This window comes from Talpa occidentalis, unplaced genomic scaffold, assembly GCF_014898055.3.
Source record: "Talpa occidentalis isolate TD23 unplaced genomic scaffold, MPIMG_talOcc4v2.1, whole genome shotgun sequence".
NCBI classification, from domain to species: domain Eukaryota; kingdom Metazoa; phylum Chordata; class Mammalia; order Eulipotyphla; family Talpidae; genus Talpa; species Talpa occidentalis.
In genome coordinates this window covers 15,895,082-15,911,574 of record NW_026555331.1, presented here as the reverse complement: position 1 = coordinate 15,911,574, position 16,493 = coordinate 15,895,082, and the positions used below count along the sequence as shown (strand labels likewise).

The following is a 16,493-nucleotide window of genomic DNA, read 5'->3' as shown; positions in this document are numbered from 1 at the left end:
CTAACATTTCTTATTTTGTATTATTTTTCCTGAACAAGCACAGTTATCAAGTTGCCAAGGATACAAGCAAAATTCAAAACAAGAATGATGGGAGAAGGAGGTTTGGGAGGAGTAGGTTAAAAAAAAGAAAAAGAAAACCCACACAATGACGTCTTGATTAAAAATGACAAACATAACAATTGTTTTCACTAGAATTAGAGGCAAAATGTCAAAACAGATGTTTTCTCGCTAAGTGGAGTTTTATTCTTCAAATCCTCTGTAGTTTTCCCAGCCATACCTTCTGTTCAGTTCTCATCTGGACATTAAATTGACTCTAAAACATGCCAATTAATAAAACTACCTTGCAAAGGTTCTAGAAAGTAAAAGAAACTTGGGGGTAGAACTCTATCTGGGGGTAGAAAAGAGATTAACATGCATATTGGTATTAGCTGAAGAAATGCCTCAAAACTCTTCATTTATCAACCCAAATTAACCCTGTGGTGGCAATTGGCAGGTACTGTAATTTTCCAGGAAGATGATACAAAATAGTAATAATTATTAACAATGCCATCATTAATAACTTGCTAAGCCCTGTTGGATATATTATTTGAAATCATGATTTCAAATCCTTTATTTGATTGGCTTATTCTTTCCAGAAAAGCTTGGTCTTGCTCAAGGTCATCTAACTGGTAATACCTGTCATTTGACTGTGAAATCAGTGTCCATTTCTATTCTATTACATCGAAAGCCCCCTGTGTGAGACTTTGCAGAAATGAAGTTCCCTAAAGAGTACGGTAGCTCTTCGGAACAGTAGGATTTCAATTTTGAGAGAAGCAGAAAATGTCCAAGTGGATTTTTTAAATCAGGAATATTCCCCACTTCGTGATGTCATCATGACCAAAACCTACCTAAAGCATCTGTTGAAAACTCCAACTAGAAAAATCACAGGGATTCTACAAATGTTTTTAAAGAAAGCTTCCATGAAAATTAGGAGAGTGAGCAGTCAAGAAATTAATGACAGACACAGTCGGTCTAACTATCAGGCAGGCAAACACCATCACAAATGCTTTCAAAGGTCAAGTTGCAGTGAGTGAGGTAATGCTGTTTGGGGAGTGAAACAAACATTACTTTGGTTTTGCCCTGAGAAGGTTCTCTTTTCTTTCTTTTTCTTTTTCTTTCTGGGCCTCAATTTTGAATTCCTTACCCTTTTAAATTAAAATTGTTCCCACCATCCCCATTTCACCAGGTCTCTGTGAAAAACATTTACAGCCTTCCCTTGGGTCTCCAGATTTTTCTCAGGACCCTTCTGCTCAGGCAGACACTATTTTCTTACAAGGCTGCAGATTTTAAGAGTGTGGAAAATGACGTTGGATTTGACTTGGCAGAACCAAGGGGGCAGAAAAGGTAAGGGAGGGGGCGGGAAGGGAAGGAAGGGTCTCCTGTTGAAAATAATCTTGATTTCCCACTAATTACGCTGCACAAGTTAAGCATTTTCATAGATAGTCTTAACAGTTTTACAAGATTTTTTTTTCTCTCTCGTTCAAAATGTGCTTTCAGCAGGCAGGCTGTTTTCAAATGAACTGAAAGGACTCCTGTGTTCAGAAGGGACAAGGATGGGCATAGCATAGGACTGGAGAGATACAAAAGCTGCTTTATTTCAATGTATGTTTGCCCTGGCAGGAATTCGGAAACCTACCTGTACATAATCCACACTTCGTCCCAGGGCTCTGAAGGCCGTGTACATGACTTCTCTTTTTCCACCCCATTTTTGCATGATGCAAATACTTTTGTTGGACAAGACCAATTGGGTGACATGCTGTGAGCTTTCTTTATGTGACTCGTCTGTCTCGCCAGGCCCCTTTTCGTGGAAGTTGTTCTTCCAGATGTAAGTGGCTGATTTGTCCCTGCCCATCACTTCACTGAAGATGTCCATCATGTAAAGGTCATCTTCTGAGTTCCCGTCTATGACCATGACCACCTTAATTCCAGGGTAGCTTAGTCTCTTCACAGATTGCAAGCATTTTCTTAAGTAGTCTGGATCCTCTTGATATGCAGCGATACAAAGAGCAACTGTTTTATTCAACTTAATGGGGGTTTCTAAGGATTTTTTCATTTTCCGGTGCTCCAGAAAGGCAAACAGGCTTTGGATGATGAGATGTGATGCTAAAAAGGCACCATACAGTCCAAAAGAGAAATAGTAATTATCTGTTTGGATAAATTGGTAGCCAACAATATAAGCAGCTGTGATTCCAAGGAGAAGAGAGACTCCAAAAAGTGTGGTTCCAATTATTCTCAGGATGCATAGAAATCTCTCACAATGCATCTGTAATATAATAAAATGATACTCTCAGTTAACCACTCTTGTCCCCTACTTGTCATATACAGGGTATCATGGGCAGAGCACTGGACAAGCAGCATTCAAAACTTCTAACCCTGAGTTTCTTACTTTACTAGCTATGCAACTTTCTGAGCCTCAGTTTGGTCATCTGCAAAACAGGAATAAGGGAACCCTTCTGGCACACTTCAGAGGGCTGTTTCGAGAATCAAATAAGAGGACAGTGCATGGTACTACTGAAACCATAATGTGTTCAACAAATACACGGATGCATTACCTTCAGGAAGTTAGAACATTTGCCTACGGATGAACTTGATGTATATGGTCACAGCTGGGCAGAGAACCTAAATTCCCTAAGACTACATCAGTCTTTCTTCCTCTACCATGTTGCCCCTCACCCATTAACTGACTGGGGAAAAACAACAGGAGATTTTGCCAAGTTTCTCATGTGTAATGTCATCTCATTTCTAATGCAGAGCCCTCAGTTAACACCCTTCCCCTCCAGCTGGCAGAAGTAGGAACTCAGGATGCCTGGATTCTACTACAACAAACTCTTCCACCAGCTAGCTGTGTGACCTTGGGTGAGTCACATTATCTCTCTGGACCTCAATTTTTTTTTATTTGTTAAATGAGGGAGTTTAGAGTCAATTATTTCCAACATCATTATTGCCATTAAAAATTTATTTTGTCTAGAAATCAGGCACAGATACCTATCAAATTTCCTTGTATTGCTCTGGTCGAATGGCTGTCTCATATATCCACCTTCACTAACACCAAATGGTTGGATTGTGGGGATAAGCAAACTCACTAGAACACAGTAAGCACACAACAAATGTTTGTAAAAAAATATGTAAGAAAATAAAGAGGAAATAGTATCATGCTTAATGTTTATCATCTTCAAGACTATAATACATTAGACCCATAAGACATGTCACACCTTAATAATTGCCAATTTTGTTCCCCGCCCCCCAAGCTCTGTATCTCTCCTGAATAAGTCCTTGAATAAACAGGGTAAAGAAGCACCACGTTTCTGTATACCCCAAAACACCGCCAATGCTAAGCATAAAAGAGGTGCCTGGTAGGCCATTTTATTTTGCTTTTAATTTTCTTCATTTCCAAGAATTAACTACACTAAGAGGCATAATTGATACAAATGTTGTGTCCCCATCTTCAATCATTCACACCAACTTCAGGTAATTGGTCATATTTACATGTAAAATGTTCTTAATTCAATCATTTCTTTAATTCAACTAATTTCTTAAAAGTTAAATAAGTTGGGCTAAGCAATCAACTGCAAATTCTCTTGCTTACTATACTATCTATGTATTTCTATTGCACACTAAGACTCAAAAAATGAATATCCTGTAGCAACTACTATTACCTTGACTGTTACTAGTTGGGTGGCTATAGCATCGTTCAACTCAAGAGAGGGTCCACTTACATCCCACCCCTTGCTGTCACTCACTGAGGGTCCTGAGTAGATATACATTATCCTTTTGGGAGACTTTAGTGTGGCTGCTCACCAAATTTTTCTTCTCCTTTTTGAGTATCGACTGTATGATGTGATCACGTGTTTGTCTCTGGAAAACTGAGATGGGTCACTTCTAATAGGGGCTTTAAACAGGAAGGTGGGCCTCCTGCCATCTGTCCTTTCCTTCCACAGGCTCGATGCACATGTCCACAAAATCCTAGGGGGGGTTGCAGAATCTCAAAACAAAGGGAGCTTGTCCTTGAACTGCCATATGGAGGGAGGCAGACACCCACCACGAATACCTGCCTTGTGATCTTCTGTGAGCATGAAATAATTGCTGAGTGAATTTTGGTTTCCTTCACACTAGCTAATAACACAGCCTGGGTAATGCAAAGCCTCCTGGGGCCCGGATGCTAGCCTGTGGCCATTCCTTTGTTAAATGAAGATGACTGTTATCTGTCAAAGACTTTTCACAGGGTCGTGGTCAGGGGCAAAATCAAAGTGTATGTGAAAGTGTTTTACATAAACAGAAACAAAATGCAACTTAAAAAAAATGACTAACCAGGAAAACAAAATACAAATGTGTGTTCCAGTTCTACAACTGAGCTGGGACGCAATTACAGGTACTGTAACCTGTGAGCCTGATGAAGGAAATCAGCATTGAAAGGGAGAAAGATCCCACTGCTGGGGGAAGGGGAAAAGCTGAGCTTCCACAGAAAGGCAAGGAGCACAGCATCTCTGTTCAGTTAAAATAGATGATGGGATGCTGACACTCCCAAAGGGAGTGAACCCCAACCCACCGCCAAAAAGGTGCTGGGAACACCAGACTTGGAACTTGTCACTTCCAAGATGTGAGTCATTCTCACAAGAGTGAAAAATTTCAAGGGGACTAAAATACTCTGCCAGGGAGAAGCTTAAGTGTATGTTTCTCTTGTGTTTAAAATCACCATAGCCAGCAAAAGCACTGCCTGCCATTCTTTTCCATTATTCATATTTTCCTAGCTTTTATCAGCACACGTGGACATCAAGTGTTCGCATAGCATCTGCTGGCCACAGCTGAAGCGGGAACACCCTCTTACATCATAGGCGTCTACAGCATGTCCTTTTGAAGCCTGGGAAAAGTTGTGAGCTAACTGCAGCAACGTGGCTAGAATTGACCCTTTATATTTCTGGAGGTCCCGCGTTGCTCCCTGGGATGACACACACAGCATCTCAGAACAGGCTGAAGGGCAAAAGGGAGAGTTGAGAGCCTGCCTGGAGGAATACATTGATCTCACAGAGTGACACACAGGATGTGTTTCCTCATAATTTCCCCTGGGCAGCTTCATAGATATGGGCACCATATGTGTGAGACTTTCTGAGACAATCCCCAATTCAAATACTGTTTCATAAGCAAACTCTTCTGGCCAGACACTCATTATTGTTTAATTGGAAAAGAGGCAAGTTCAATCCCAGCTCATGAGAGCTTACTGATAGAGAGAAAGATGACTTAAGAATCTATAGTCTACAAATAAGGGGGGAATTGTATGGGGATTATAAAAATAAAAAAAAAATTTAAAAAAGAATATAGCCTACAAATATTTAAAATATTTTTAAATATTTTAAACTAAATAAATTTAAAATATAATATTTTAAAATAATTCTTTTAAATATTTAAAACTAGGGTTTTGGTGGGTTTGCTTTTCTTTTTGCTTAACAACCAAGTAAATTCTATTGGACTAGATAGCAATTATTCCTTAAGTACTATTTTTCATAGAATTCAAGAACAAACCAAGTGTAAAAGAATGACAGGATGTATCATAATGGAAGCTCCAAAAAGTCATAGATATATTTTTTTATAGTGATGGTTGGCACTGCTGAATGAACGGATATGACTTCATCAACCTCATCTTCAACAACATTGGTTAATGTCAGCTTCACATATTCATCATTTATTCAGGTATGGCAGTAGGATAAGTTTGTCTTATTTTGTTGAGTAGCATGATCTTATTTCATCATAACTCTAAGTGGCGATTATAATGTTAATTTCATGTCATGTCTAACATATACAATATGATGAGGACACCAGGACTCGAGCATTTCAGCAACTTGTCCAAAGTCACAAAACCCAGAGCAGGGTCTTCCTGGAAGCATGTCAGGTAATAGGATTATTTGAAGATATTAACTGAATAGATTTGAACCCTTTTGATAAAATAAGAAGTATCTCATTTTGTTTCTAACTAATAAAATGCATTGTGTAAGGAAATTCAGGGATAGATTACTGTTTGATCACTGTCTTCCTGCTGTAATGGAAAAAGTAATTGACACTTGTTCAGGAAGAGAAAAAAGCTGCCAATACTCAGACAAGATACCTGGGTTCATATAGTATGTGGGTACAGCCTAAAGCAACTGGAATGAGAGGTCCCAAAGGAAGCTGGTGATTCCATCTATACAGCAGCTCTGCTGCTCTTAGTGTCAGCAACCAAATTTTACCATAAGGAAGGCACTCCTATTTCCATTGGCTCCACATATAAAGTACATAAATGTCTTGCTTTTAGGTGAGACGTGAGTTCCCAGAACTTTCATAAAGCGGCCCTTCCAGTTTGGATCTTAGAGAAGCTGAAGTGAATTCAAATTTGTCCAGTAGCATCTTAACTGGGTAAGACCAAAAGAAACCTTTTATGAGGTTCACCACTGCCGACTAAAGTCACCCTGTCCTCTATTTACTTCCTATTACTCTCTCTACCTGGCTTTGATGGATTTTTCTAGGTAGAGCTATGCACACTCTTGGTCACAGAGACTTCTGTGTCTCAATCAACTATGTATTTCTGTACCAAAAAAGACAGTGTATCATGTAGGAGGTACTCAATAAATACATGCTGAATAAATGCATAAGTCCATTTTGACTCAGGCAGCCAATGCAGACTGACAGAGCACAGGTCCCTCCCTATATCTGCTGCAGAGACAGTGAATATGTGCTGAGTGCCCCTTATGGGTACCCGTTATCCAGCAGTTGTCTCTTTATTTCTTTATAAACCAGTTGCATAATTTCTTGTCCAGCTATCTAATTACAAAGGTGATGAGGAGTACACCAAAAAAGCTCAGTAAAACCTTCAGATAACAAAATTTGAAAAGGAAAATTGTCCACAACAGTAGTTCCTTAAATTGTGAATTGCAATCTGAGCAGTCTTTTGAGTTCAGGGTCAAGAATTTGGGACATTCCAAAGGGCACCTGCACCCCTATGTTTATAGCAGCGCTATTTACAATAACTAAGCTATGGAAACAATCCAAATGCCCAAAAATAGATGACTGGATGCAGAAGATGTGGTACATATACACCATGGAATATTACTCAGCAATCAAAATAGATAAACGCATGCAGTTTGCAGCAACATGGATGGAGCTAGAAGGGATCATGCTCAGCGAAATAAGCCAGAAAGAAAAAGAAAAACACCGGATGGTCTCACTCATAGCAGGAATTTAGAAAACCTAAATAAGGGACCAGGAAAAAGACTAATTAATACAAAGTAAAAATCAAAATCAACAAGCAACTATAAACCAGAGACACACTACCAGGGGGGAAGTGTGGGGAGAGGAAGGACTAGGGTCAAAATAAGGGAGGGGGTGCAATTGTATGGGGAATATAACCAAAATGAAAATGCATACATTGTGCAAAAATGAAAAATGTTGCAAGAATTATATAAAATAAAATATTTATAAAAAAAAGAATTTGGGACATGAGGGATAATGAGATCATCTTTTATCAAGTTAAAGTCTAGTGTTTCCACAATATCCATTGTCCATTAATCTATAGTGGATTAATGACCAACATATTCATTGGCTTCTGAAATGAGACTGAGTTTGAATAGACTCCTGGATTTTTCTTTTAATGGTAGAGTAACTTTGAGCAAGTTACATAATATCTTCCATCTTCAGTTTCCTTAGCTATTAAGGAGGCTCATATTGACTTCATATGAAGTGGCGCAGCAGTTGAGCACTGGGTGCGAAGCTGCAGCAGCCTCTGCAGCTCCGGTTCAATCCGTGTGAGGGTCCACATGGCGCGCAGACCTCTCCTGCCGCCGCTTCAGCAGTGTACTTCAGTCCTTCTGCCTGCTCTGCTCCCCGCTCTGGCTCTGGTGAATTCTCTCACCCTCCTGTGCTTCTGACTGTACCAGCGCTTGCATAAATAAATAAATAAAGGTTTAAAAAAAAAAAAAAAAAAGATCTATAAAAAAAAAAAAAAACATATGAGATCCAAAGAGGGACCTCACTTACATAATACCTAAGAATAAATTATCAACAAGCTCTGTAATGTTAGCTCACCACTAATTCCTACCCTGCCAGTAACTCCCTAATAAGCCTGACTCTCCTTCCTTTCAAGTCAGTTTATCAGTTATCAGGGATAACAGTAGAATAGTGGATGAATAACTGAATTGAGAGGAAATGGATTTAAGCTCAAATTCTGCCTCATATGTTGTCTGACTTTAGACAAACAAGAATGAACCATGTGTTACTGGACAACATGGTTCTTGAAGATCTGGAGAGATTATCCAGAAATCAAAAGTTGAGATTCAGGCTTTACAAATTTTAATATTGTTGCTATACTTAGCTGAGTACTTGTAAGAAATCTGAAGGCAGGTTGCAATATGGGCAAGTTCTTCAACAGTCACCTGAAGAAGAATAAGTGCAGAGAGAAAATTCCTTTTGGAATCCACTCTAAAAGGTTCATTTGCTCATCTGCAAATGTCAATAACTTTCTTTTTGCAGTTACAATAACTAGGAAAATCCATCCATCCATCCACCCATCCATTTATCCATCCATTCACCCATCACAGCAATTGAATTATGATATGCACTTAATAATTGCTTGTTATTTTCATTATTGTTGTTGTTAGTATTATCGAGGTATTCGGTGTTGTAAAGATTAAGTTTTTCTCTCTTCCTCATTATAATCTAAAATTCACTGAATATATACCACTGAAAAGCTAATTGTAACAAAAAATCAGTAAAGGAAAAGGTGACAAAAATAAGTGACAAAAGTCAGTTGTAGTCCTATATGCAAACAACATGCTAGAAGACAAAGAAATCAGGAAAACAATCCCATTTATAATTGTATCAAAGAGAATTAAATACCTGCAAGTAAACTTAACAAAGGAGGTAAAGGACCTGCACAATGAAAACTGTAAGATATTAAAATAAATAGAAGACACAAAGAAATGGAAAGACATTCCCTACTCATGGATTCAAAAAATTAACATTATCAAAATGGCCTCTAGGCCAAAAGAATATATAAATGCAATGCAGTCTTCTATCAAAGTTTTGGTGACATTCTACAAAGAAATAGAATAAACATTACTGAAATTCATGCAGAATCACAAAGATCCTGAATAGCCAAAGCAATCCTGACTAGAAAGGAACAATTATATCACATCCCCACATATCGAACTGTACTACAAAGCTATAGTAATCAAAACAATATGATACTGGACTAATTATAGGCACACAGACCAATGGAATAGAATTGAGAACCAGAAATAAACTCACACTTATGTGGACAATTAATCTACAACAAAGGAGCCAAAAGTATACGCTGAAGAAAGAAAGGTGTTTTATAAATGGTACTCAGAAAACTGGACAGCAACTTGCAAAAGAAGGAAACCAGATCACTATCTCACACCATATACAAAAATTAAAGACTTGGACGTAAAAGCTAAAAGTATCAAATACATAGAAAACATAGACCAACCACTTCATGACATTGGCTTTGATGTCTTTGTATATAAATCTCCAAAAGCAAGAGAAACAAAAGAGAATAAGAACAAATGGGACTATGGCAAACTAGTTTCTGCACAGCAAAAGAAACTATCATTAAAACAAAAAGATACCCTACTGAATGGGAGAAAATATTTGCAAATCATACATCTGACGACAGACTGATATCCAAGATCGACAGAAAACTCATACAAGTCAACAAAAAGAAAACAAATAGCCCATTCAAAAACATGGGCAGAAGACACTAATAATCTCTTCTTCAAGGCAGACATACATGACCAATAGGCACAAGAAAAAATGCTCATTGTCACTTATATTGAGGGAAATGCAAATTACAACTACAGTGAGATACCTACCACATCATAGGTGTGAGAACAGTTTGTATATAGGTGTGAGAACAGTTTGTATCAAACACTTGTATCAGAAACAAGTGATTGAGAGGGTGTGGAGAAAATGGAACCCTCATACACAGATGGTAGGAATATAGACCTTCTAACCCCTATGGAAAACAGTATGGAGGTTTAATATTTTCTCCAAATATTAAAAATAGATCTGCCATATGATCTAGCAATTCCACTCCTAGATACCTACCTGAAAAATGCGTAAACACTGATTTGAAGGACACATGCACTCCTGTATTCATTGCAGCACTATTTACAACAGCCAAGTTATAGAAGCCAGGACAGATGGGTGGATAAAGAGGATGTGGTATACATACATACAAGGGAATACTACCTCTTGCCATTTGCAACAACATGGATGGAACTGGAGGGGAAAATGCCAAATGAAATAAGTCAGAAGGAGAAAGACAAATACCAGATGGTTTTACTTATACGTGGAATATAGAGAATCAAAACGGTGGTTCAGAAAAGCAAACCAATAACAAACCCTAAAACTTCAACTTCAGAATTGAGGCTACCAGAGGGAGAGGGGAAAGTGGAGATCAAAGTGTGGAAAATGCCCAGTTGACTAGGGCAGAGGACTATGAGTGCCTTGGTGTGGCGTGGTAACATACATCTGAAGAGGTGCGATCCTATACCTCTGCAACATACACATTGTTGTAAAGCAGTATTGCCTCAATAAAATTTAAAATCCACTGAAGACCAGGGGATATGATATCTTTTTATCTTGAAGTAATGTTTAAAGACACAGAGGCACAAAGAAATAGGAGTCATTTAAAAGAATGTTTAATTAATGCATTGTTCAAGATAATATAAATAGGGCCTCTCTGGTGGCGCAAGGGGTTAAGACGCAACCTCTGAAGCTGTCCGCAGCCTCTGCAGCAGGAGTTCAATCCCCCAGCCAGCCAGAGAGCAACCCACATGGCGCAGCAGACCTCTCTTGACTTGCCTGCTGCTCCTCTCAGCAGTGTACTTCAGTCACGCTGCCTATTCTGTTCCCCACTCTGTCTCTGGTGAATCCTCTAACCCCCCACACCTCTGGCCTGTACCCCAGCTCTTGAATGCATAAATAAAATAAATCTTTGGGGGGAAAAAGATAATATAAATAGCAGAACTGCTTCTGGAACATAAGTTTTCTTTACCTCTAAACTCATGTTTCATGAGAAGAGGGAGGACTAGACCTCAAACCATATGTGGAATATTTAGAATTAAAAATATGAATGTAGGCAGATGACATTAGCAAAGAGTATGGAAACCTGCTTCTTTGTAAAAAGACATAGTCTGGCTGTAGTCACTGCCTGCAAATAGTGCATTAGGACAGCATGGTGATAAAAAGCCAAGTTCCCCAATTTTGTTATACATCCAAATCACAGGGATCAGTAAAAATCAGTTGTTGTGTGGTAGGTACCACGATGCTCTAACTTAATTAGAATGGGATGTAACCAGAGCATCAAGAGTTTTAAAATCTCCTTAAACAATTGTAATTGCAACAATGTTTGGCAATCATTGGGTTAAAATCTAAGAAAACTTTCATGATATCATTTGCATCATTACACATCCCTCAGGCCTATTGCCTCTGTTGCAATCTCAACCAGAAATCCTTGATAGAAATATCCAAGAGTGTCCATTACCCTCTAGAATAACTAGAGCATATGACCTTCCCCTATCCACCTTCTGACCGCCTCTCCCTCTCTGGCTTCAAAGTTGGCTTTTTTTCCTCCAGCCCATTGCAGTTATCCTAACAGAGACCCTGGGGCCTTGTAGGGTTTGGCAAGAGTCTTTCAAAGTCCTAGTCACCCAGCTGTTTCTGGAGCTAGAGCTTTATTTAAGTTTCAGATTTCTCTTCATTTGCACAATCAATATTGATCAATTACCTCTAAGATGCCAATTCTTCCAACTCCCCTCTTGGTTCCTGAACTTCACCATCCTAAACTTAGCTCAGTGTGGCAAAGGGGAAAATTACAAAAATTGTTGGCATGGAATCGCACGTCTGCATGTGTCTCCGTCGACTCTTGGGCACTGTAAGGGAAAATCCTATGCAGTCGTAGGTGTCACAAATGCCCATTCTCCCCATGATCTTTCTGTCAATTGGACATGATTTCTTCCCAGTTTGTGCTCCTATAAAACTTGACTAATCCAATTGTAGCATAGTCTGGTTCAAGGGCATTATGGTCTATAATTCTTGGATTAAATTCCTTCCCATTCCTTATTACTCACACTGTGGCTCTGATTGAATTGCTTAATCTTTCTGCAGCAAGTTTCCTTTATAAAGTTTTCTTTGCAGTGGGGAGGGAGAAATAGGAGGGAAAGGTTAGATATATGTAAAGGGTCTAACTCAGAGCCAGAGACATACCAGCTATGTGAAAAACAATAGCTATTATTATACTTTTCTTATGGGCTGGATCATATGTTGCCTTATACTGTGGTTACTTAAAGATGTTTCTAAGTGTAGTTTTCATGTGATGAATTTCAATAAGATGTGAACTGAATCTTATTCATTTTTTAAATAATCTTTAGTATAGATATATGCATGTAAGAGGTATCCATTCATAAATATTTTGTTATTTAAATAGTAAAATATTAATTGCGACCTAGTTATATTTATTTCGACCCAACTAGCAGTATCATCTTTTAGATGATACTGCTCTCCCCATTCAGCTGTCATACCAGCTGTTGCTAACTGTCCTTGTGGTCACTTAGTGCTACAACCTGTGAGTGCATGGATGTAAAAGGACAGCTCCATTCTCCAATTACGTTAACTCATCACTCCAATCTAGTCAAAAGCCAGGAAGTTGATAATGTAACAAACTACATGTTCTTAGATTACAAATCTAACTGTGTATATAACTTTGCCAAAGGGACTCTCCACATGGATCTATAGCTAAGGGTTTTCCCACAGTGCTGATAATAGAAAATAAATGGATCTGGAAAAGCTATGTACTTAGAATTTCAAGAAAAATATTTTAAAAGAAAGTTTAGCTGGTAAGGAAACTATGTGTTAAAAAAAAAAGGATTTAAATATTATGGGGCTATATCCTATAGAACCTGCCCCCCCCCAAAAAAAAATCAGTTCTACCTGACTTACTTTCTAGTAACAGTTTTTTTTTTCATTTCTTGCACAATTCCTGTTTTTCAGGAAAGTAGCTTGCTAAATATCATCATTGCTCTATAGAAAGTCACATTCAAATGTGATGTCATTTAATGACTTAAAACCTTGAATTTTTATAAGCTGCATAACTTTCTCTGATAAAGGAATGTTTCAGTTCTAGATAATGCAAGCTTGTCAATACATCTGCAATGTGTTTTCCTTCTCACTCATCTCAGATAATATGTAATTAGAAAAAGAATGGTGAGATCTTAATTACAATGGTAGAAGCCAGAAATGGCTACCTAGAATTGTGAATTTTGTGCCAAAAATGCAAATGCATACATAATGCAATAGGCACTTAATTAGATAAATTTCTTCATTGAAAATGTGAAAGTATAGTCAAAATACTATGAAAACCGTCTCCCGGTGTAATGGGTATTCATAAAATAGTACCTCGACTGTATAACTAATCTCATTAAGCCTCTCAGAAAATGCAGTGAAAACTAATATAATGATTGGAATGAAACGCTTAGGATTTAAGCATTCTTTTCAACCCCAGTCTGTAAAATGAAACATTTTGTCTACAAATAGTTCGATAGGCATAAACATGTTCCAGTTATTTCCACAGGAACACACATTTTAATTTTAAAACATCATTGGCATGTTTGAACGTATTGATACTTAATTTTTTTGTTAAAGTAACAAAAAAAGAATCATAGACTTCTCAAATTACATGATGAGCCACAGCAGCAATGAAAACTGGCCTGATGAGGTGATGGGGGGAGGCAAATTTAAAATCTACAAAGGACTCTGCACAATCGTTTCACTTGTCAGCAGAGACCAACCATCCACTCCCTTAGCTTTACTCTGCCACAGAGCTGAAAGTCTAAGGTATACTCAGGCCTCCAATTCGGGGAAAGCCCTTCCGTAGCGCCAGTCAGGGCTTCCCGATCTATTACGTCACACCTCCCTCGGGTGTGACGTCAAAGGCAATCCCAGCCACGTGGGTTGGGTTGTGCAGCATTTCTGGGCAGCTGTTCCGGGAGACGCCCGCCAACAACGGTTCCCTGGGGTGGAGAACCGAGCAGGGCGGGGCCGACAGGGCTCCCGCAGGCACCTCGGGGAGCGCAGCTGGAGCAGCCGGCCGGCCCCGGAGGCGCGCGGGGCGCACGGTCCAAGCGCTCGGCGCGGGCGTTTGGGGGGATGGAGGGAGCAGCACTGGGGAGAGCTGGCACCGCAGGCTGTGTAATAGGACCCAGGTCTTGTAAACCCTCCTCCTAGGCACGGCCTCTCCACTCCCAGCCCCTCTTTCCAGCCTTAATTATCCTTTCAGAGCCGCTTCCCCTCGGAGGCGTTTCCTTAGAGGAACCAGCGTCTCCTGCCTCCCCTCGCCCGCGCGCACACAGACCCTCCTTTCAGACCCGCCCTCCAGGTCCCCGCGACGCTTTCGGAGCCCTGGTTCTTGCAGGGCGGGAACTGGCGTGACGAATCCCGCCCTAGGTGTTACCCATCTCAGCCTCCCACCGTCGCCCGGGCTCGGGGGCGTCCCCCGGGCCCCCTCCCCGCCTGGAAGCTCGGATCGGCCCCCCAGTACCCATCACCACCACCCCCCGGCAGTGCCCCACGCCGCAGCTGCAGAAAGAAGCGCCAGCGAGCTCGGTGCCACGTCGGAACTGGCTCCCGGGACGCGGCAGCTGCCAGCGCGCAGCGCGGGGCCCGGCGCGCGCGCCCTGCCCGGGGAGCAGCGGGGAGCCGGGCGCGGAGCTGGGATGCGCGCTCCTCCCCGGGGTCCCCGAGCGTCGCTGCGGCATCCTCGGCCCCGGGCTGGTGGGAGGCGCCCCGAGCCCGGCTCAGCCGGGCCAACCCAGCCAGACGCTTTAATGGGGTGCAGGGAGTGAAACGGAGGGGAAACCTGGGAGAGAGGGGGAGTGGCCCTCGGAGGCCGGTAGCTGCGAGAAGGTGGCGGAGGACCCTCCTTCTCCGGGGTCCGCAGCCGGGATCGGTTTAACCCTTTGCATTCCGAGTAAGTGGCGGGGTTTCCACCCAGAAGAAAAACGTAGTGGAGGCTCCTCCCCACCTGGAATGTGAGGGCGGAGGAGAGGAGAGACGGGGTGGCCACGCGGAGTGTATTTTCCTTACACAGTGGAAATTCTTGTGCCCTAACTCGGGAGCCCTCTGGGGCTCCCCGAGATGCGGGGTGGAAAAGTACCCCCGGGGCGCGCAGTCCATGCCAGGCGGATGCGTCCTGTGCTCGCGGCCGGGCAGCGGGTTTCTGGCGAGCGCAGAGCTGGGGAAAGACCCGGGTAGGTGGCGAAGCCTGACAGTTCCCTAAAATATTCCCAGACTTTCCGTCGGGTGGAAATTGTCAGACCGCAAACTTTTCTGTCGAAAACTGGCTGAGGTCCCTTCGCCCCGTGCCCTGCGCCTTCGAGGACCCTCCACGTCCACCCCCGCGCGGTGTCACGTACCTTGTCCGGCTCTTGCTCATAAAGTTGTCCTCGGCCTGTCTGTGTGGTCCCGGAGGGTCGGTGGCGGGCAGTTTCCAAACTTGAGGTAATAAGAGATCAGATGAATTTGAGACGACCGGCCAAAAAAAATAAAAAATTTAAAAACAACATTTAAAAAAGGACGGGGGAGTCTTCAATGCTTGCTTCTCGCCCTCTTCAGAGGCAAGGGGACTGCTCTTTTTAATCTTCCGTGGACTTCTGTCTTCTGATTCTTAAAAGAAAATTTTGTCTGTGCTTTCAAAATAAATTAGCTTTATTAATATTACAATAGATGCATATATATTTTTGTTCCGGTCCCCCTCCCCGGATGGCGCGCGCTCTCTCCTTTTTCTCGTGTCACAAAAAGCGGGGTGACCGTTCAGCAGAAGCCAGGACGCGCAGAATTGGGGAAAGTCTTTGGCTGGGCTGGTTCGAGTCCCTGGTTCACTGGGCTGCCAGGAGCCAGCCGCGGGTAATTCTTTCCAGACGTCGCGACTTCTCGGTCCTCGCTGCGTTGCCTTTCTGCCTGCTCCAACTTCAGGGGGTCTTAACAAGTGAGCCGGTGGGTGTTTTAATAGGGCGGAGGAGGGAGTTGGGTGAGGGGGGTGGAGAAGGGAGGTGCGGACTGGGGAACGCGGGCGGGCGGGAGGCGGGGAGGGAGCGAGCGAGAGAGAAATTGGCCATTCAAAGCCTTCTCTGAGCTGGGCGCCGCTTCAGAACGCCAATGAATTCAATTAACTTGTGTGCGCGCAGCCGCGCGCACTGGCTGGTGACCACCTGGCTCCCCGCTCCCCTGCAGGGGTGCAGCCGGGAGACCTCGCTCGGTGGGCATCCTGAGCTCCCCCCCGAGTAAAGGATGCCCTCTTCGCCATCGACTCCCCGAAGTGTTTAAGTGTTTTAAGGCCGAGGGTGCCCAGAACCGACCTGGGGGGGAGAGTTTGGAGAGGTGTGCGCGCGCGCGCGCGCGCGCGCATGTGTGTG

At 42.0% G+C, this 16,493-nt stretch overlaps 1 protein-coding gene across 1 annotated transcript in view; it reads right to left on the bottom strand.

The window, feature by feature from the left end:
* HAS2 (hyaluronan synthase 2) overlaps window positions 1-16,122 on the bottom strand; it is a 32,889-nt gene extending 16,767 nt beyond the window's left edge. The window contains exons 1-2 of the mRNA XM_037502176.2: window positions 15,495-16,122; window positions 1,676-2,302 (exon numbers count right to left, since the gene is read on the bottom strand). Coding sequence (XP_037358073.1) covers window positions 1,676-2,302 — 627 coding nt within the window. The 5' untranslated portion in view covers window positions 15,495-16,122. The remainder of the gene's footprint in view (window positions 1-1,675; window positions 2,303-15,494) is intronic.
* Window positions 16,123-16,493: the final 371 nt, after the last annotated feature.